Source organism: Danaus plexippus, assembly GCF_018135715.1.
Source record: "Danaus plexippus chromosome 16 unlocalized genomic scaffold, MEX_DaPlex mxdp_23, whole genome shotgun sequence".
Taxonomy (NCBI): Eukaryota; Metazoa; Arthropoda; class Insecta; order Lepidoptera; family Nymphalidae; genus Danaus; species Danaus plexippus.
In genome coordinates this window covers 3,183,268-3,206,708 of record NW_026869851.1, presented here as the reverse complement: position 1 = coordinate 3,206,708, position 23,441 = coordinate 3,183,268, and the positions used below count along the sequence as shown (strand labels likewise).

Below are 23,441 nucleotides of genomic sequence, written 5' to 3'. Positions count from 1 at the left end.
TATAGATACTTAAATAAAGAAGCTATTGTTACTAAGTTACATTGTCATATATAGTATGTGACACGTGGCTTCACACATGATATTATAACTTTAATGTAAGGAAATACACGGCATTTTTGGATTAATTATTAATTATATGTTATTCTGATACTTGATGGGCTACACGAATGAAAAAATTTATCAAAATCTGATAAGTAGTTTTTGGGTAAAAGAGAAATGAACATCAATATATTTCAAATATATACGAAAAAAATATTTAGCGACTTTCAAACGTCCGAACTAAAAATATAAAAAGTTTATAAAAAAACAAAAATATTATTCGCCAACATTAACAAAAAAAGCTGCGAAATTACGTTTTTTTAACACTTAAACTTTTTTAATCTATTTATAGTTTGTGTACACTTTCAATATAAGCATTATTACTGGTGTCGTTTAATGTTAATATTTTCAAATTAATGGGGGTAAAAATGAGACGGCGAGTAAAAGAAAAAATATTAAATACATAATTTAATATATTTCATGGTCTCCCTATTGGGTGTGAAGACGCACGCGCATCCGTAGATATACCCCGAGCGTGGCTCCGACTACTCAGTCGAACGTGTGATTCGCGCCATTCCACATTAAAATAGTTTTTTTTAATTGTGCATTTCGTCTCATCAGCCAGGACGAGCTGTGATTTTTGTGTAGTGACAGCAAAGAGGTAATAAAGAAAATATATATTTTTTTAGAATTAAAATATTATACGAATCCGCGTATGAGACAAAATTTACATTTAAATAGACATACATATACACGTTTTGATAATAAATTTCGTTGATCGTGTATGCAAATTATTAACTGGTTCTGTTTTTTCTTTGGTTATATCTTTTTAAGTTTGGCCGGATAGGTAATTATTTTTTATTAAAGTTTGATTTCAATTACAAACATAATTGACTAATAAATTAAATATACTTTTTTAGTTAAAAATAATAAAGATACAACATGTAAATAAAATGTATTTCGTAGCACAACACACATATAGCGTATTAAATAATACTGTTATTGTCAGGCTCTATCCTTATTTATTTTTTTGTCTTTAAAAAGTTGCCAGTAACGGAAGATAAACTGCAAATAAGTTTTAAGCTTTACAAAAGAGGTCGGTGTGGTTTTGTATTTTTTATCCACTTTCTGGCTGACTGTAAGCTTGTGGTGTGAAGTGTGTATTTTATAACACAAATTAAGTAAATGATTAGAGCTGTTTTATATTTAAAATAATATCATAAACCTGTAGTCGGGGGAAGTTAAACATTAAAGTCATTGCAATTCAACATGACATACTTAATGGATACAAGGAGGTGTGATTTAAGATATTATTGGTATTTGAATTATTAATAATTAACAATCAAAACTATTTAAAATTCTACTGAACATATTTTAACTTATAAGGTTCTATAAAAGAATTGCAAATTCTTGAACTGAAAGTTAAGTGAATATTTTGCTTAGTTGTAGGTACTGAATGAAGATGTATAACTAAGTAAAATAAGTACGTATTTTAAAATATGCACTTAACTTTCAGTTCAGGAATTTGAAATTCTTTTATAAGATATTATTGTATATTAAAATACGATTTTTAATTTAAATAAGTAAAAGATTGTGTATAGTGTATAATATAAACGACGATAGTTGATTATAAAAATCAAAACTATATGAAAATAACCTCTGCTATATAATAAACATCTAGACTTAATGGATAATGGAATAAATTATTGAATGCCGGATCACGGATTGAGTTATTAGATTATTAAAAATATAATATAATACATAAAAAAAATATATATACAGATATGCTTATATTTATAAACAATAGATTAAGAATAAGTACCTTTACGCAGACTATAAATAAAAAAAATAATCCTAAACTTATATCCAACAAGTATTTTATATTATAATCCGTAACAAACATATAGCTATACGTCTTATTTAAATGTACACGGCGGAACGGTATTCATCGGGCTGTCAATGTTTTAAAGCTGTAATTGTTGCTAAGTAAATAATGGTTTCTTCTCCACGGCCATAACTCAGTCATAAATAATATTGAGTTAAAGCAAAAATTATACGTAATATATCTTTTTAATATTATATTGTTATATGAATGAAACGGTTAATTTAATCAGAATTATCGAGAATACATTAGTATCGATATAATACGAAGACTAAATATATATTTAAAAAGAAACCATGTTTTTCGGATACTACACGTTTTTCCATTATTTCACATCTACATACTCCTGACGTTTCGGTTCCTTTACAGCAACCGTCATCACGAGCAGACGAGATGAAAGTGTCTGTCAGTTAGTATTATTTAAAATGTTTCTTTGTTTTAGATAAAAACAAGATGGAACCTCTGAAAGTGGATGTTGTTCATTTCTATCCCAGAGAGAACGCACAAGCACACAACACCATCAAGTATGTTATATATTATGAGAAAATACGTAACATATGTACACACACATATGTCGACACACACCCACACAAACAAATATATAAACTCATTTATAGAATCTAATACATTAAAATAACTCTTTGTCAAGTAGGTATTCTTATTGAAATAAATTTGTAATGTTTACTCAATACATATTTTCCCGAAAATAATAATGCTGAAAGACCCAGCATCCAAAGCAGTCCTATTTATCACTAATTATTTGAACCTATAAATACAATTTAATCAACATTAAAATGATAATTTCTTTTGAAAAACTTCAAGATATTATTTAAATCGGAAAGTTTATTTTGTATTTAAATATAAATAATACTTTCATATAATATGTTTAGGGGAAATTTGATCATTACATACGTATATTTACAGCAATATATACTTGGACAAGTAGTTATATTTTTTTAGTTTATAGTTTTTGTTGAACAAACATCCGCATAACATTTTTAAAACTATAGATACGAGGTGGTGAACGATGAGGTCCCTACCATAGCGGTCCTTCGCCGCGGAAGCCCCTTCAATGGGGTCATAAGATTCGATAGACCCATTGTCGAAGACGAAGACACCGTGCAACTTGTGTTCACACTCGGTGAGACCTATATTAGAATTGTCTTTGATATTTTTTATACAGCCAATGTGAAAAATAATTATTAAAAAAATCTAAATTTCTATACAATTTTGATTGAATTTCATAAGTATATGCATTATGTTATAATTGTTTTATTCATACACATTTTAATAGTTTGCTTAACAAATTAATTCTACATTATGCACCTATAGATAAAACCAACATTTTGTTTTTTATTTATGTTTTCGAGGTGACAGCTCACTATAATATTATGTTAAACAAATGGTTAATATAAATATAACGTTTTTTCACACTTAAAAGGAAGTATTATTAATATTTGTCTATGTTAATGAACTTTGTTAAGGCGACAAACCGATGCATGACACACAAGGATCCATGTTCCTCCGAAGAGATGTAGTGTCAGACAAATATTCTTGGAGCGCTAAAATCACCAGCATAGACGACATACACATGAACTTTGAGGTAAAAATATTATATTAAGTAAATTTATATATATATATTGTGAAAAAGTTACATAATATGTTGATTTATTTATAGAAAAATTCAAAAAAATTACAAAATTCATAGAAAGAGGTCTTATTCGTAGAAAAGTTGTTTTTGTTTATTATTACTAGCGTGATAGAATTCCATTCTTAAATCGATCATGACCACAGTTCCCGAGTTAACTTATGATACAGTTTTATACGCTGCCAAATTCTATTTTAAAATATCATCATCGACGGTATTAATATTTTGTTTTTGTTTTAAATAAAACATTTTAATATTAAGAGACAATAAATTACTTTAAGTATTACAATTTGTCCTCCATTTTAAGTTATGTGCTTTTTAACATTCCAATAAAAAAAAAAAAAAACGTCACCTGTCACGTTTCACAATAAAAAAGGTACTTCGAATAATATAATAATCAGACGCAAACCGAATCGTAGATTAAGTATACGATGTTGTCCGTCATTCGGTCACCTTTGATTTTAAATTGGTAATTTTTACTAATTTATAATACTATTCGCGTTTGCTCACACATTCGTTTCCTTTAAATACTATCTATTTCATTTGGTATTTTGACATGACACGAGAATGTTTTATATAGAATCATTAATATATGAATCATCGAATATATTTTATTTAAAAAAAAGTTTGTCACATTTTTAAAGACACCTTTAAATCCGTTCAGCCGATCTAAAATAAATAACAATCAAATAATATAAACGTATGTTTTTATTATTAGACAAACTTCGAAAAGGTCGTGTTTTTTAGGATCGTGTAATCAAAAGCACTTTGAAAAAACGTAAATTATTTAGGTATATTTTAGAATCGCAAACGTACCTTAATTTTAGTAATATAAATTTATTTTTGAGAAAGGCTAGAGAAAAACAACAAAAAACTTAAAAAAAAATCATATGTCATCCTGACATTAGGCGTCCACGTCTAGTTTTAAAACAAAGCCTATTGTCTATGCTCTTAGACGATTATATAACACTCATTAAGCCAAATTTAACTCGTCGGTAGCTTAAGGGAGGCTTTTAAATATGAATACAATATATTATAAGAATATTAATACTTCTTTATCATTGACCGACACTTAATCAATATTAAAACCAATGTTTAGAATAATAGAACTTGTTGCCATATTTGTAAAGCTGTATTTAGAATACAAGCACTTAATTTGTTTGATTTTAGCCGAAATGTATATGACGTTTTGGCTACGTGTTAATAGAATGAATGAATTGTTGCAAGGAATTAATTAACGTTCTATGTTAATTACTTATTTAAAATATGTATAATAAATTTAATTTATGAGACTGAAAACAATATTTGGATTGATTTTTTAAAGAATATTCTCTTAAGGCATTACTTTTTCGTCTTTGATTCAGATTCAATAAAAAAATAAAATATAAATATTTAATTGTACACATGTGGCTTTTGAACTAATTGGACACGTCTAGATTGTACAGACTTCCTCGTTTTTTGCGTGTCTAAAAATCAAAATAAATGTTGATAAACGTCGCTACGAGGTTAGGTCTTATCCGTTTTCCGAGATCTGAATTATAATTAAGTATTTGTAGGTAGGATTTTCCGATATCCGTTTGAGTTATATTTAAATTTGACATTAAAATAATATAGATATTAAGAATCTCCCAGACGTAGAAGTGAGACAGTAGTATGAGTTTTCCATTATTAAGAGAATACTGACGGTTTCATTGTTTGAATTAATTAAATACGATAATGGTGTTCGTAGAAAAATTACAAAGTTTTCAATACAATACATGTATATATATATATTACTTAGTCGCTTATAACCTTAACAAATATTCACGTAATCTTTCCAAGAACACCATTTTTGTAAAGATTATTATAAAGATTTTTGCAAAGCTATTTTTCACATATTGTAGGTTTAAAATTACACTTATTAACGATTTCGTTCGCATTACAAAACTGTTATTTTTTTATTTAATATCACAGCTTTGTATTCTGTCAAGATCATCCACACACGTAACGACAATTATAGCCAGTTCCATTGAACAATTATATTTATGGATGTGAAGTTATACTAACATTCATTACATGTGAATAATTAATAATCATAAAAAGTCTCATTAATTAACAAAGATTCTGCCAGCATGCAAAGGTTACCACGGCCGCCATTTTATAGGATATGTTATTGTTTATTTGTATTGTTCTAGCATGTGAAATTATGTCATGAAGCGATCTCATCTCATGTCAAGAAATAATCATATTAGTATTAAATAAAATTATCGTTTTTGTATAGATTCCTGTGTTTATATCGACTGGACCGTGTTTGACTGTCGTTCCTGTTGTTGATAGATGTAAATTAAATCAAAGGCGCTAAAAATTATCTCACTAACAGCCTGTTCATTCTGTTTGTTCCGTCTCGAAATCATTTAATTTGTTTTATTTGGCTTTCCCACTATAACTGCCATCAGTTCGGCCTTTATTTTATAGTTCCTTGACGTGATAATGAACAACGTATTTATGTTTAAGGTTTTTGTTGTAATTTAAACCATGACAATATGTGATTTTTTCTAGGTATCAACCCCAGTGACATTGCCCGTTGGTAACTGGGCGCTTCGAGTTGTGACCAGACTAAAGGGTTCACCAGCGAGAGAAATATTTGACTATGAGAACGATCTCTACATACTCTTCAACCCGTGGAACCCTGGTTAGTTTGTGTTAATAACTATAAAATTAAAATAAAATGCTGTAAAAAAGTGTATATTTCGTCAACATTTTATAATTCAACTGTCTGATAACCTGCCCAAGGAGACAGGAGTGTAGTAGTTGTGAATATTTGATTCAAATACCAAATGTTTAGCTACTTCCTATAATATGTAAAGGCTTCTTTTGTATACCTACATCTCAGATGTTAACAGCAACAACGAACTCATTCCACCAATCACGCCATGTATATCTGATAATGTAATACATGAGGAAAAACCTAAGTCTTGATAAATGACGCAGCGAATTTTATTCTTCCTAGATGACCAGACGTATATGGAGGAGTGTGAGTTACTACAGGAATATGTGATGAACGACGTGGGCAAGGTGTGGGTGGGACCGATCAAAACCACTCGTGGGAAGCCGTGGTTCTACGGGCAGTTCGACGCCGTAGTGCTGCCATCTGTCATGTTTATGTTGGATCAGGCTGGACTACCTTTCCACCAGTGAGCGACTATTTACTAACATCAACAGACATCTTCCACCAGACTAATGTTTGGACTAGAACTTGGGAGATGCACCTTCGCGTTTTGTTCTCGCTTTACTCGAAAAAAACTCTCGGTATAAGTTGCGTGTAGCGACCTCAGCGTTTCGGTGCTGTACCGTTTTTTTGACATAGGTTCATGGGTTCGTTTTCCGGCCTTAAAATTTAAATTGGTGGTTCAATCTAATTTTTTTTTGATACAAGCAACCCCAAATAACTTTGCTATCGAAAAAAAAGCCTTCTCGATGGGACATTCCATTGTTGAGATATAACTCCGCGAATTAATGACATGAGTCCCCGGTATAGCGTCCCGCACGCTGCGCCCACTTCAAACATTTCGATTTATCAAATTGACTACTGATAATCTTGTGGGTGTCTTTTTGGAGGTATCAAAATCACAGATAAGTGATGGATTAAATTAAGAATATATTTAAATATCAGTAATGCTTCTTTGAGCATAACTAAAAGAAGCTTTGCGTTCGACTTTAGGACTATAATATAGGACCAATAATTTTTTGCACCCGTCAAAAACAAAAGTGATCTTTAATCATGATATTTAAACATAATCAGCCCCAAAATATATCACGCCTGCATCTTATCGCGGCGGACTGGAACATATAATTCGGCGATTTGAATGTAAACTGTTTGTAAGGTGACCGGGGCTGTATTTACATAATTATAGATTAACGTAATTATTGAGGGACAATTTACTATGACCTTTTGACCCCACAGCATGATATAACTCATATAATATTTTACGACTCTCATTATCAAGTTAAAAAAAAATCAGACTTTTAAACTCATTTCAAAATGTTATTATCTCATGTCAACGGACATCGGGTTCGTTAAATAAATATTTAGTTATATATGACTTGCTTCGAATGACACTTGAATTTCTCCATAAATTTATTCTTTGGCGGCAATACTATTAATATGTTGCAATCGTTTCTGTATAAACCTGCTTTATGTTTATGGATATGCAAAAATTTCGTTATACATGGACCATGCTGTAACAGAATAGCACATTTTCACAACATTAGCGCATTTTTCTCAAATATAGCGTAAGTTTCCGTAAATTAGCTCATATTTCTCAAATGTAACTCTTTCCATCGTAAACCAGGCGTGGTGATCCAATCAAGATGAGCCGCGTTCTCTCTCGTATCGTGAACTCTAATGATGACGACGGGGTTCTGGTGGGTCGTTGGGATGGTGAATACGAGGACGGCACCGCGCCAGCAGACTGGACAGGCTCCGTGGACATCCTTGCCCAGTACCTGGAGACGCAGGCGCCGGTCATGTACGGGCAGTGCTGGGTCTTCGCGGGAGTCGTCACTACCGGTGAGATCATTGATCGTATTTCATGTCACTTCATGAGGACCACTTTCTTTTTCTGGTCATATTAAAAACTATATGATTGCAAACATTTAGGTTAATCTTAAAATCTTAAAATTAATCTTAAAATACTTCAACGATGACACGATAATACGATAATACAGTAATAAGAATGAATAACTATCAAACTATCGGTGTTTAGTTTTGCGTACTAACTGTAAACATGTAGTAATCTGATCTGCACATACTCTAAATGCTTCGTGATCGTCATATGACACAAAAGGCATCTCATCAAACGGCCGCTGACATTTACTACGTGTGTCTCATACAAATATAATATAATCGTAACATCTGAATCCTGGATGCTTCGCTTATTACCGCATTTACTTGTTTAATTCGATTATCAGCAGTCACCGCAGCACTTAGATTGAAACGAATTAAATGTCAATTGATACGTGCCAAACGATATGACTTTGACAGATATATCTACAGATGTCTTTGATGGAATCATTTAGTTGTAAGAATTGAAATGTTAATAAAAAAAAAACTATTTATATTTAAATCGATGGTATATTAAAAAGGGGGATAATTAATCTCATATGGGGAAGGAAATATAACATTTATTAAACCGGATAAGACGAGCAGCGCAGGCAGTCATTAAAGACGACAGATATTAATTCATGCAATAAAATCTCTGACAGATAATTTACAGTACTCGAGGATTATAGTGTTTTAAAACAGATATTAATTTAATAAACTAATTCATATATAAAAAATAAACATTACACTAACAGAAAATATTAAAAGTTTTTTTTTTATTGAGTTTTTCCCACTTTTAGATGGATTGAAATCTTATTTATATAACCTTTATATTATGTTAGTGTGCCGAGCGCTAGGGTTGCCGTCCAGGGTTGTCTCTAACCTGGTGTCTGCTCACGACGCGAACAGCTCGCTCACAGTGGACAAGTACTACACAGAGACCATGGAAGAGCTGGACATAGACCCTAACAACCCTCAAGGAGCCGACTCCATCTGGAATTACCACGTCTGGAATGACGTCTGGATGGCACGACCTGATCTCCCACCAGGTGAGACCGATGACTCGCCTTGTTTTATGTCGAATTTACGAGTACCTATTATGTATAACTGAATGAATCAAACTAAGCTTTTAGGACACTTCGAGTTTTTATTATTATATTGTAACTTCAGAAACCAATATGATAATGTGGTTACCAAGCAATAAAAACGCGTAGTATCCTCAAAGCTTGTTTTGATTTAAATGAGTATATTCGAAAAATTTGGATATCAGTGTTATTTTAATGAAATTTAAAATTTTATCTACGACTTTAATGAATTTATTTGTTTATTAAATGTTATGTTTCTATGTATATCAGATATCGTAATTAGTTATTTTAAAATATATAAATTGCTTCTCTGAAAATGCATGGAAACAACATTTAAACTTCACTATTATCTTTTTACACGTTTTTATAATAATATAATGCAGAGAATACATACATATATATATATATATATATATATATATACCCATATAGCTATACATATAATATATATTATATCCCAGGTTACGGAGGTTGGCAAGCAATCGATGCTACTCCCCAAGAAACCTCTCAAGGCATGTATCAATGCGGCCCGGCGCCGCTAGAGGCTATTAAGCAAGGAGTCATAGGTATCAGCTACGACGTCGAGTTCATGTTAGCTTCAGTGAACGCGGACCTCATGAGGTGGAGACACGACCCTCAATCGGAAAGTGGCTTCTCTGTGGTCGACACCAACAATTATCAGTGAGTGATCTTCATTCTTACTGTCTAATAACGCCATTATATTCTTAATTATCTGTGCCGTTGACGATAGATTGAAACTATATAATGAATCTAATATAAATTAATTAAAATAAATTATTGAAGTATCACGAAATACGCTTAACTGTAAAGCTCAAAGCGGATACCAATTGTTTCTTAACATAAAACAATTCGTGAACAGAATTTTTGACATAAATAAATACTTCTTTTTATATGTTTTCGTATAGAAATATTTTATGAATATGTTGACTTATTGTAAGATTTTAATTTATCTAGCTTCCTATATATAGTATTTGTGATTCGTGATAGTACAAAGGAGTTGACACAACGATCATATTAATCTAACTCTTTCTCCATATTCCCATATCGTCCATGTATCTCGACAACCGAGTAAGTTCTTCCTTGAATCGTATGTGATGTTTCTTCCTCAGCATCGGCCGCATGGTGCTGACAAAGAAACCGTACGTGTTCGACCCGCTAGGAGACGCTGATCGTGACGACATCACCGTTCAATACAAACACCGCGAAGGCACAGCCTCCGAGAGATTGGCCCTCATGAACGGTGTACGATACTCCGAGAGAGCGAAACGGTAAAGTAACAAACTGAAAGGTTATATAAGAATTAATTTTGTCTTTTATCAGTAAGCCTCATTACGGGAACGAGATTAGAACCCCACTTCATGCACTTGGTAAATTAGCTTCAGCTATAAATATATTAAGTTAATATAACTAAGGTTTCGGGATATTACTGTGCGTTTTACTTCATAATTCGACGTTTGGTATATGATAAAAGATATTCCAATTAAGACACAATCGCCCATAAATCACTTTCTGTATTATCTGCTACAGCTTAAAAGGTTTCTAACAGTGCCATTTTCTCTGCCAAAAAGGGCCACATTAAATTTTGTTTAATAAAAGATAAATTTCAAACAAAACATGTTATTTTTGTGTATTCAGATACTACGCAGTGGCCGCTAACCTGTCCAACGACGTGTCATTCAAGTTGCGCGACATAGACACGGTGACCATCGGCAAAGAGTTCAGGGTCATTGTGGACATTGATAATAATTCAGATGAAGTAAGAAAATACTTACTAACGAATTAAATACACTTTAATCTTGAGCAACTTTATTTCAGTTCAAATTAATAGTACATAAAAATGCAATACGTTATTAAAGATTTGTTTTTATAAATTATCTTGTTAAATTGGACGTCTCATTTCTCACAACTTGTGTTATTTCAACCGTCCAGGGTCGTAACATTAAAGCGGCTCTATCGGCGACCAGCGTCTTCTACAACGGAGTGAAGTCGGACGTTGTTAAGAAAATCGAAGGAAAACTTTTCGTTGGCCCTCAAAAACGTAAGGGTCTTGTTTTAACTGTCACTATCAATCAAAAATAGATAAGTATGTTTAGTAAGAATATAATAAGTGATAGTTTGGATAACAAAAATATTGATTAAAGATTTACCTCCAGAAGCTTATATTAATTTCGTAAAATCTTTCATGGCGGAATTTACTACAGAAAAAGACAACATAATATAAATATCGCAACACACTTCCGTCCTCAAAAATTGAGTTTTCATTAAACAATACAATTACTATTAACAGACGAAGAGATAAGTATCCACGTTCAAGCGGACGAGTATCTTCCTAAGCTGGTGGAGTACTGCAACATGAAGATATCGGCTATGGCCATCGTTGACGAGACCAAACAGTCCTGGGCCGACGACGACGACTTCCAGATCCTCAAACCCAACATCAGTATCAAGGTATGCACGTCACATCCAAAACCTTAGATGCAACACAATATTTGCTTATGAATTGTAGTGATTGTGCGTGTTTTTAACTATATAACTTTAATATATTATACCTCATCCGAAGTAGTGCAGGATCACACATTTAGTTGGGTTTATATGCAAATGTGTATATGATTCAGTTATTGGGATCTCGATAAATTTACCAAGCAACACTTCCAGAATGATCCCAATATAAAAGTGTTGTACTGGATCTGGTATGAGATGTTTCTGGAGAAATCAGAAAATTAACTTCTCAGAAAAATTATTCCAAATGAAGAAACGTATCGGTTAATATAATCGTCCACAATCGGTAAAAATAGCTATTCCATGATCTTGAATGTATTCCAGTTCAACGAGGACCTGATCATCAACCAGCCCACCGCCGCCTCTCTGTCGTTCGTGAACCCCCTGGACCGTCCTCTGTCAGGAGGAGAGTTCCGCGTGACGTCATCAGGCGTCTCCGGTCGCTCGGTCCGTCTCGCTGCACCGGATGTCCCCCCACACGAACTGGTCTCGGTGGAACTACCAGTACTACCGAATGTGAGTACGCTTCCCACGACACTACTGCAGTTGTATGATAAACGTTGACGTTTTTTAAGTTGGCACACTCACAAACACTCAGTTTAAAGCCTACCTATTAAATTCTTTTTGCGTTGGAAAGCATTAAGCGACTATATTGTTCGATCGCGTTATGTATAACAGATAACATATATCCTAGGCACCACTTCAGTTTTGCCAGCCTACCGTCATGTTATTCTTCATTTCAATAACTTAAATGTTTATTATCAGAAACTTGGCAAGATCAACATCGTGGCGACGTACAGATCCAACGAGCTCAAGGACATCAACGGAGCGGCCAGCGTCGAGGTGTTCGAGGGATGAACTGAGAACAAATAATCAAGACCTAATTTAACTAAGCACCACGCAGCATACACTCAGATAACAAGATAATGCCGATGTATGAGCTTATATAATGAGAGAGACGGCTATATATTACGATATTTCTATTTGAAATTATATTTTTGTCAAAAAAAAAATGGCGTCAAGTCGGCAGCTGTAATGTAATATAAATAAAAAAAACTATTTAGCAACCGAAAACTTTTATTCAAATCCATGCATGTACCTACATTTTCTCTTACAATCACAACATGTTTGTTCCTACTGCTACCTAACAAACATTTTAACCCGATCTTAAAATTTACATCTTAAAACTAATAACACATTCGTAACAACAAAAAAAATAATGTAATCATGACTTAAAACAGATAATACGAAAAAAAAAAGCTTCCGGGAACGGAACGATCCACCGGAGATAAATAATTAAATAGATAAAAAAAAAAATCGATCCTTCCGTAACGGCTCTAGAATTAACACAAGAACAACTAGTCAGGACTAAAACGATCGTTGTATTTACTAAGAGGTAAAACACAGCACGAGAATAACGTGCGACTCGCATCACACAAAACGTGAACTGATGGAGATGTGTGTATAAAATAAGGCATTTGTACTGAAAATGATTCAATACAGCACAAAGGGTAACTCAGTGTTTGATACGGAATATAAACTTGTTAAAACTTAATATGTGTAGAATGACAACGAGACGAGATAAATTCTGTAAACATAAATTAAATAGCATCGTTCGATTATAAAATGCCGTTAAAAATGTATCGAGTTTTAAGTTTTGTTTACGTAGTTTATCGTGTTTCGTTGTCGCTCACACAATATTTCTTAATGATATGATTTTATTGCTTCAACTGTATTTATTCAATACATTTATAAGGAACTGTGGGACGTCCGGACACCAATGTGTGTGTGGGTGTATATATATATATATGTTTATATATGTTCTGTGCTATGTTCGGAATACCATATATATATTACATAGCAGTTAACATCGTTAATATTTCTTGCATATAATCCATATTTATCTTAATAACAATACTCTCTGTGTTGTTAAAATTCACTTATATGTATGTAACAGGTATTTATTGGACATGTTCATAAACATTTATCACGAGTCGAAATAAAGGGCGTATGTTAAAAATTATGTTTTAAAATTAATAAAAAAAAAAATTAATGTCTTTTTTTTCATTTACAATGTATATAGAATAGTCGAAATGTAACAACGGAAAATGATCAGATATTAGTTGAGGGACAATTTATATACTTATTGGTACACGATGGCTCAGCATGAGTCAATCACAGGTCGCCATTTTGTTTCTCTTCCATAACCTTGTATATAGATAATAAATATTGTTTTGATTGAATATAAAGTTTTTGTAAACGCTCAGATATATAATCTGTTAAATTAGTTATATGAGATTTGTTTTAAAATATTTTGTGTAATAAGATAAAATAATTTTAACAACCATTACAATACACCGTCTGCTTACACATTATATAATTTAAATAAATAAACCTTATACACCAAGCGCTTCTAATATGACATCTATGTCTTGTATATAAAGTACAAATTACAATGCTTCAGATTTATAAACTAATTCTCATTTGTTCACTCGCTTAGATACAATGTACAACATGCGTTTGGTTTTTCAATCACTAATTGTACTTTAAAAAACTATTTCATACAGATTTAAAGAGCGTCGCACATTGTACATAAGCTAAATATATATTTATTAAATATTATATAACATCTAGGGCGACGATTTGTTTGTACAGCGTACAACTCGGATTTGTCGGTAATATGATATTACGACGTACATTACATTGATATTTGTGTCGCACGTTGTACACACGCGATTATGAATTTTATTTTGTATATGTTAGGGTTGATATTTAATGAACCTTGGCTTTCCCTGTCACTATTTTCGCGTATTCTTCATAGAAACGTGGGAACACTTGCATAGCGAAATACAAAACTGTGAGGTACGCCACGATCGCTAGGGTCAGGATAAGGTCGAATACAGCGGGTTTCACACTGGAAGAAATCAACAGGTTAAAAATGAACACAGACATTTGACTTCATAACTAAACCACTAGATGGAGCCACTTGGCACATTTTGTACTTCATAAATTCGTTTCATATAATATAAACTACTTACTTTGTAAATTAACTATAAATATATATACAAAAGTATTGTCGTCTGGTTGTGGTATCGGAGTAACCGCAGTAGTAAATGCGTGTATGTGTCAACAATACACATGATCATATATTTTTTAACTGTTTGTCTGTCTGTTCAGGTTATTCTCTAAGACGGAAAAACCAATGGTGTAACTAATGAGTAACTTGGGATATCTATTTATGCAATTTTTGTATTAATACAATAGAAAAAAATTAGGGGCGGGGGGGAGCGAAGTCTCAACCTAATATATATATATAACTATACCTGTATACATATAACAGCGCCCTGGTGGGTCCGTAGAGCGCGTGTTCGGGCTCACGGCGGTCGGTCGCGTGCACACTGACGGACACCTCCACGTACTTCGCCAACGCTCGCTCTAAGGCTCCGGTCACACCTGGGTATGAGAGTCATAGAATATTATAACAATTAAAGCCTACAGAAGCTGTTGCTAACCCACAGAACACATATATATATACATAAAATTTGGTAAAATGTTCACATACTAAATATATGAAGGACATATCTCTTCACATATTTAGTTTAATACAAGCTTACAATCTTTGTATTATTTAAACATTAATAAAATGCTATCATTAGTAACTAGGTATCGCAAATTATTTGTGAATTAACTTGAATATTATAGAGCAGAGTTATATGTATATGTTACATGCCTCCGTTCTGACTGGTCGTGACGATGTGAGGCGCTCGCGGCTGAGAGGACAAATAGTTGTACCACAGCTTGATGGATTCCATGTCAACACCCTGTATAATTAACAAATGATTATTGATTACGTCATTAGTATTGAAAAAAATGTGTTTCAGAGACTTCATGTTGATATCTATAGAAATAAAACAAAGTGGATTTTGTTTGTTATATTGGAATAACGACGTATTATATGCACGCCTTTCATACATGGTACGATGTCTATCCTTCTGTTTGTTCCGGATAATCTCTTAAACGGCTGAATCGATTTTGATTCAACCATCGGGGGAGTGTTGTTAATGGAGTAAGAAGTGTTTTAGGCATCTCTTATTAATATAAATTATTTGTTTTTATATACACAACCATTCGGTGTAAATGAGGTTACAAGTACACATGTAAACGATGCGTCAACTTTGAATATTACCAAGATGATATAGTTCACATCTCACCAGGGCCTCGTCGTATAGATGCGTTTGAATGTGTTCGTCTGTCAGGTTGTACACGTGGGAGGCGAGGGCCCGGGATATTTCCACCACGTTTGTATACAGGGTGTTCAGTGAGCCCTCACTGGCAGTGTCCAGGATTGAGCTGCGAGATGGATCCCTGTGACTCTGAAAATATGGTCGGTGGAATGTTTATATGAGTCATAAAAAGCTCAAATATATTCCACGTTTAGAACATTTGGCAACATATTATTATAATATAAATTATATATTGATTAAGTACTTGTTTCTGTTAGTTTCTGTGCACACCCTACGAATTTTTAACAATACACATGGATACATTGCGACTTAATGACATTTATACTTGAAAAAAAAAATTTAAGTATCAGTAAAGATTAAAACTACCACAGATATCCGTGAAATCGTACCAAAAAGTATATATACTTTATTTTTTATACAAGCCAGTGATATAATTGAAATACTCTATATAATCATACTACTAAATTTTCGTTCCCAAACCTAGCACTATAGACTATTTTGTCAAAATTATGAATGGCAACACTGCTGAACCGTGCTTCGTTTGATAATGAGGACTTGTGGTATGGAGTACGATATGGGAATATATCAAAGGTCGTGGTCAAAGGTCATAGTCTCGGCGAGCCCCACCTGCAGCGAGCTAACGGTGAAGGCCGTCATGCGCTTGATGCTGAACCTCTCGTGATGCCAGGCGAGGGTCTCGTCGGCCAAATTGATCTTCTTATGAACGACCGGGACTCGAAGCCGGGACTTTATGGAGTTGGCCGGCGTCCACGGCTTGGGAGGCTTCGACACGTGCATTGACAGAGGCCCAGATGATATAGAGTCCAGACACATGATGAACGACACGTCCTGGAAATAAAAAAAAAAACTCATATTATCGGATTGCCAAGCGTTTATTATATTATTTTTAAGACTACCCACCACCTTAACGAAACATTAAACATCACTGTTAAAAAATTATAAATTAGCTCGTAGCACGTCCTATTACATTAGTTTAGTTCAACCGAGTGCTCGGAGTTAGATCTCACTGAGATGAAATCATTTAACGTGACATTAACCATCCCCACAATTAAAAGTACAGACAACAAAAACTCTGATCTTATTTATGCTCACCTAATACCAGTATATTTTTTTAATCTATGAAGCATTTTGGATATTAATTTATTATATATATTTGTAACAAATCCCCCTATCCTGAGCTGCGAAGCTTTCCAGGCTATACATATAGTTAGTATATATTTTTTCTTGTTTGAAGCTGCTTGGAATACTTAAACATTTCTATTGAATTGTTAATTTTCATAGTAAGGGGCTTTATAACGATGCCGTTGTTTACGGTTCTTGTTAACATAAAGCGTTGCAAATTTATCTAGATTTTAATATAGCACAAAAACAATGAATTAATATATATATATATATATATATTTATAACCTGTAAGAGAGTCGCATCAGTCGAATCCAACTGTTCTTCGAGCCACTTCTTAGTAGAGAAATAGTTGAGAGAGTGTCCGGTAGAGGTTAGGACGAACAATATCGAAGGGCCGCCTCTGTCAGAGCTGACCGAATAGAGGCGAGAGAAGATTCGCGCCAACTCTAACAGAGCCGCGACGCCGGACGCGTTGGAATCAGCACCGGTTGACAACTCCTGGAAGATATTAACATTAAAAAGATACATTATTTTACCAACTAATAAACTATGGTTTTGACTGATAACTTATAATTTAGATCAGAAATTTATATTTATATATTGTAATATTAAATACCATAGACAGTTCAAAATTTAATAATTGAGTGTCAAAGTGTCTATGTCAGTGTAAATATAAGGAGAAACATAAAAATATTATGATTATTAGTAATATAATAAAGACAAAGAAAATACAAAATAAAAACTATTTAAAATAAAGATAACACATACCGGCACTAAGCTGTTGGCGTCGTAGTGAGCTGCTATGACTATGGTCTGAGTGTTCCCAGCTCGGCCAAACAGCTTGCCGTGAAGAGTGACCGGCTTGGATTCCAGCTTGTGAGGCGACGACGTTGATACGACTGGAATTTATATTAAAACTCATCAATAGTCGGGATGATGGAACCGTATGTTTAGTCTTTGAAGACAAACCGACAATCATGGAATAAAAAATATATTATACTCCATGTATTTATTAGACTTTAAAAATAAGTTACATATATGAAAGAATTTCTAAATTTGAAAAAAAAATTGATTAGGGTTAACACTTATTCATAAAAACCTCATCTGTAACAGTTGCATAATAAATTTGATGATGTGTTACAACCCTGGAGCTGTGACTTTTAGGATCAAACGCATATTAATAGATTACTTAAGTTATGTATATTCAAATTATATATTACAATAAAATGTGTGCCACGACCATTAAGGCATCATACAGAAATTTCTAAGGTAACCTGATTTATGGGACTTAAAAACACGTAACCAAGAAAAGACAGGGAATAAAATATGTTTATCGAGCAACAAATGAGATACTCGATTAGTTAACGTAATGCTGTTGTACCAACAGACAAGTTGTTTATTTTGTATTTTATACCGGTTATTAATATTAAAGCCCCCGTTCTGATGTACTGTTTGATTCACTACGGACAACTATTTATAACTTTACTATTTATGAACATCTATTTTGTTCAACTGTTGCTATATTTGTACTATCGTATTATGTGAATATAACTATGTATGGAGATTGTTCCTATGCTATTGTACGAGAGATTTTTTACATATATACTAGCTGTTACCCGCGACTATGTCTGCGTAAGAAAAATAGTAAGAAACTATGACAAAACTTTAAGGCCCCGTATACGCCCTGCCTCCCTAAGTTACTTTTTATTGCATCAGCTACCTGCCAATAAGTCCCGTTAAACGCGGTTCAGCCATTTTAGATGTTAGCCGAAACAAACATACACTCGTACTGTGTTTACATATATATAAAAAAGTAGGGGTTTGTGATAAAAAAGCAGAAATTTAGGGTTGTATGTATTTTTGATGCCGCATTATAAAAAAATAAAAACAAAAAATTTCGTTAAAAAATTTAAAAAAAGTTTAAGGGTGAACAACCCTTATCACTAAGGGGTATGAAAAATAGATGTTGGCCGACTCTCAGACCTACTCAATACGCTCACAAAATTTCATGAGTATCGGTCAAGCCGTTTCGGAGGAGTGCGGGAACGAACATTGTGACGCGAGAATTTTATCGTATAATTATCTATCGTCGAATAAATATCTTTAATTTTGTATTGTTAGGGATTTTTCGCAATGTCGCAGTTCATTTTAAATCTGTGGCCATAATACTTACTGTTTAAAATTCATAGCAGACAGACATACAGTTAAAGCTATGTGTATATTACAGAAATTCATTTAAATAAAATTTCTACAACAATTTAAATTAATGAAACGAAATACTTTAGTTCTCTGTTTTTCATTGACTTTGCTACATGACTGATTATATGAAGAAAAACATAAACTGTGAGTATTGAGTATGAGAATACAAACGCGTCCTAAGGATAAACACAGTCACTCACCTATCTGATATCCGTTTGAGGACACGGTATTGAACATGGCCTCTAAAGCCGTTCCGGATTTATCATCGGTGATGAAGCTATGTTGGAGATCGGCGATGATGTCTTCAAACTCCGGTGACCAGTTTGCAAAGTACACGGGAATGTTGATCTCTTGCTGCATCATTGCCATCTCTAGGAGTGTCATGTGCTGGAAAATTGGTGACTATCAGGTCTTCGAAATAATGAGATGTTATTTAATTTATATTACAATTATTATATAATTAAAGAAATAAATAATTCCTTTTTAGTCTTTTTAAGACATTTTCTATGTTATTTTTATATTTGCCTGGCCGGCGGGTGATTTGTAATATCATTTAGGAAGAATAATTCATATGGTTTTACGGAAGGCAAAAAAATGGAGGTGCACAAAAATAATTTATTCTCTAAGCTGGCAGTAGACAATAGTTCAGGAACCCCTAGTAAATATAAATGTATATGAAGCTTGTATACTATATATTCTATACTTTTTTTGGCATAACGAAAACATTACAAAATGCATATAAATTAAGAAACCTACTTAACACCGGACCTACCTCTTTTTCTTCATCAGTGAGTAAAGTGACGTTCTTTGGTAAGACCAATACAAGGGCACCAGCCTTATTTCTTGTTTCTACAAACTGGTCCACTGAGATATCTTGAAGGCGTGCGACAATGCAATGACGAGAGGTTCCCCATGAGCTCAAGGAACGGCCTTCCAAGTTGAAACTGGAGCTTCGGCAACCTACATAAATTGCATATATAACAATATATTCATAGAAAATATGACTTAATATTTATTGCAGGTTGTCAATATTTCAAATTAATTGATTAAGTAATTGTTTAAGTTTATAAACAGTGAAACATTATTTATTTTTAATAACCACCTAGTTATTTTAAGTAACATCGTTGATAACTAAAAAAAATTTTAATATTCAAAAGTAGGATTAAAGATTTACTAATTGGCCCCATTAATTGTTTTTTCTCTTGCCTGTAAGCAACATATTAAATAAAATACTGAGTACAGGTAGATTATATTATCAAGAAGAGCAAATATGTTTTGAGCTAGTATTTAAAAAAATTGGAACATAGAGATAAGACACCTGTCTACTTAGAATTCAATAAGTTCTTATAACCTCAAAATGATCTAGATCTTTAAATTAATAAATTAACTTCAAGTCCTTCTGAGTAGCTTACCGTGGGGAACATTGTGTAGATCATATTGTTGCATTCTGTATACTGAAAATTCATGGGATGCGGCAACAGGGTTCACAGGGGACATTATAATAAAAATAGGAAAAACTACGAGTAAATAGTAAGGCAAATAGCCTTTAAATATCTCCGCGAAACCGTCCGCCTGGTCGAGCCACATCTTAACAACTGTTTGTGATATCTTCTTAACGTAATTAACTAAAAATCAATTATAATAACACAATCCCATTTAACGAATCCTTACGTGTGATAACTCGGTCAATGACATTGGCGTGACTTAACAGTTAACAGAGAAAAAAATGTTGTCTATGGTTAACGTTTCTTTTCACACATTTAATATTCGTGATCATTCAACAAACACTCTATTGCAATTAGAATTTCAATATATATATATATATATATATATAATTGTGAATTTATATCCTACCACAATTTATCTATTATTTGTATTATAATTGTATTAACTGATAAATGTTGTTTAGTTTTAAAACATCATGAAAAAACTTAACACTTGGAAAATGTGAATGATAATGAGAAAACAAGTAGAAACAAGTTGTCTATGTGTTAATTTTAGTTTCATTTTACTTTTAGGAGTACTTATCGAGTACATAATATATACAAATAACCAAAATAATGGTTGTCAATATTTGAATCATTGATCTAAACAAACAAATTATATGAATCACTTGGACGAATGAATAAGAATGCCACACGATTATCAAATCGGAGTCGAGCCCTGCAGAGACGCTTTTATTTAAACATGCGAGAAATAAATAAAAACCTTTGACGATACAAAAAAAGCTTCATTTATACACATTTAAACAGTGAGAACCGAAATTAAGTCAACACTTTGCAATGTCAATCATACTAAATTTAGTTTTAGTCTGTTTATCAATTATTTAAACCTATACAAAATACGATCCTACGTGAAACTTACTAACTTGTTTATTTAGGACAAAATTCAATATAATTACTCAAAACTAAATTGAATTTATTTTGAATAAGAGAAAAAGTCAATAAAATAATTACATATAATATTTTTATAATTACATGACGTATTTACATTTACAATATATTCATTGCATTTATCAATAGTTGTAGAAATAACCTTTAGAAAGCAATTACCTCTCCATAACCGTATCAGCCTTATTTTATGGTAAAAACAGAAAAAATAATGCATTGGGATAATGTTATTAAATTAACTCCTTAAATTTTTAACTAACTAGATTAACAAATATTATAAATCGTAAATTATAAAAATTTAATAACACATAACAGTTGCTTTTAAAATTATTAAATAATTTGTCTGTTAACTACATATAGAGATGAATTGTAGATAAGGACAAAATATAAGGTGCCTTATATATATATACGGTTTTCAGTGCCATGTAATAAGGCACCATAAACCGAAGCTTAGTATTTTCTCTACGTCATACGTATGTTGTACACAAAAGATAATACATTTAATAATACATAGGAAGCTCCAAATTTTATGTAAAAGCTTGAAGGAATTTTTTTGGACAAATGACTCTTCCACCTCGGTCGGATTTAAAAATGAGATTAATAGAGACATAGCGATAAAATTTACGACTTCGTGAATCGAGGTCGCTCGAAAATTCCGTGGACCAAGAATTGAAATTTTTCATGAGCTCTTATAATATCTCTTGGCAATAGCTATTGTATTAATATATTGATTATAAGCGAATTTTCCTTATTATTGATGCCTTATTTATGTTATCCTCGTGGAAAAATTAAATCGATCTGTTTGATATTGAGATTCAAATCGTATTCTATTTGATTTCGCTTCAATTACTTTTTTTTTTATCACGGAAAATAAAAATATTCATCGTCCAAAAATTGTAAAGGTTGTCCGTTATAATTCAAGGAATCCATATATATTTTTTTTATAAAAAAGAAAAATAACCATAAAATCCACAAAAAACTTTACACAGTTACGAAACTTTTGTTGGTTATCCGCCAAATTATTAAGGGCCCTTCCTTGTAAGACGGTTGTGATAATTAATGAAGCGAGTTTTGTTAAAATTTCTAGAAAAGAATAAACATTTGTAAGAACAGTTCGGATATTTAGGTGTCGCAGACGAGTTATTACGGATTCTTTATTCTGAAGTATTTTATTAATAATTTGTTGAGTGTATGTCATAGTGTACATTAATTAGGACTTGTAGTACGGCATGGCCGACGCATTCAGAGTATCTTGTACACTGTTTTTAGGGCAAGTCTATTCATTCGTAGCTTGGAGGGGCGGCGCGGCGCAGTGCGGGACTATCGAGCGGCCAGCCCGGGGTAGGGGTGGCGTTTATCGATGTTCTTACGATGTATCGATATTAACAAATGATTCGCTTTAATTTTTATATTAACAAATACTTTTGATATACTTTCTATGTAAAATACGTTTTTATAAAAGGATAAATTTAATTGTTGTAGATTATTTTATTAACATTAAAGTTAAATGTTTTCTAGTTAACAATCCAAAACATATATATGTATAGTAACAAAAATGGTAGGGATTTAAGCAATAAATTATTTCAGTCACTTTAGAAAAATTAGGCGGAAGAATAATAATGATATTGCATGAATTTTTATCGATAACATAATCATCGATATCTCGTTTCGGAGGCGATAGTAATGTCGACGACGGCCGGGGCCGTCA

The 23,441-nt window shown here is 32.6% G+C and overlaps 2 protein-coding genes across 2 annotated transcripts; one reads left to right on the top strand and one right to left on the bottom strand.

Moving 5' to 3' along the window:
* Nucleotides 1–569: 569 nt before the first annotated feature.
* Nucleotides 570–12,823, top strand: LOC116771666 (hemocyte protein-glutamine gamma-glutamyltransferase-like). Its single transcript, XM_032663559.2, has 15 exons — nt 570–700; nt 2,364–2,445; nt 2,932–3,062; nt 3,406–3,524; nt 6,108–6,240; nt 6,559–6,742; nt 7,901–8,118; nt 8,994–9,200; nt 9,698–9,917; nt 10,367–10,525; nt 10,893–11,013; nt 11,187–11,295; nt 11,545–11,705; nt 12,081–12,272; nt 12,522–12,823. Exons 2-15 carry the CDS (start codon nt 2,375–2,377, stop codon nt 12,612–12,614), a joined length of 2,118 nt encoding a protein of 705 aa, XP_032519450.2. The 5' UTR covers nt 570–700; nt 2,364–2,374; the 3' UTR covers nt 12,615–12,823.
* Nucleotides 12,816–21,040, bottom strand: LOC116771667 (BOS complex subunit ncln). The gene is made up of 10 exons (XM_032663560.2): nt 20,756–21,040; nt 20,116–20,303; nt 19,544–19,730; nt 17,913–18,043; nt 17,430–17,642; nt 16,628–16,849; nt 15,968–16,129; nt 15,487–15,577; nt 15,080–15,209; nt 12,816–14,670 (listed from the first exon to the last, which is right to left on the bottom strand). The coding sequence occupies exons 1-10, from the start codon at nt 20,928–20,930 to the stop codon at nt 14,529–14,531; spliced, it is 1,641 nt and encodes a 546-aa protein (XP_032519451.2). The 5' UTR covers nt 20,931–21,040; the 3' UTR covers nt 12,816–14,528.
* Between the last annotated feature and the right edge of the window lie 2,401 nt (nt 21,041–23,441).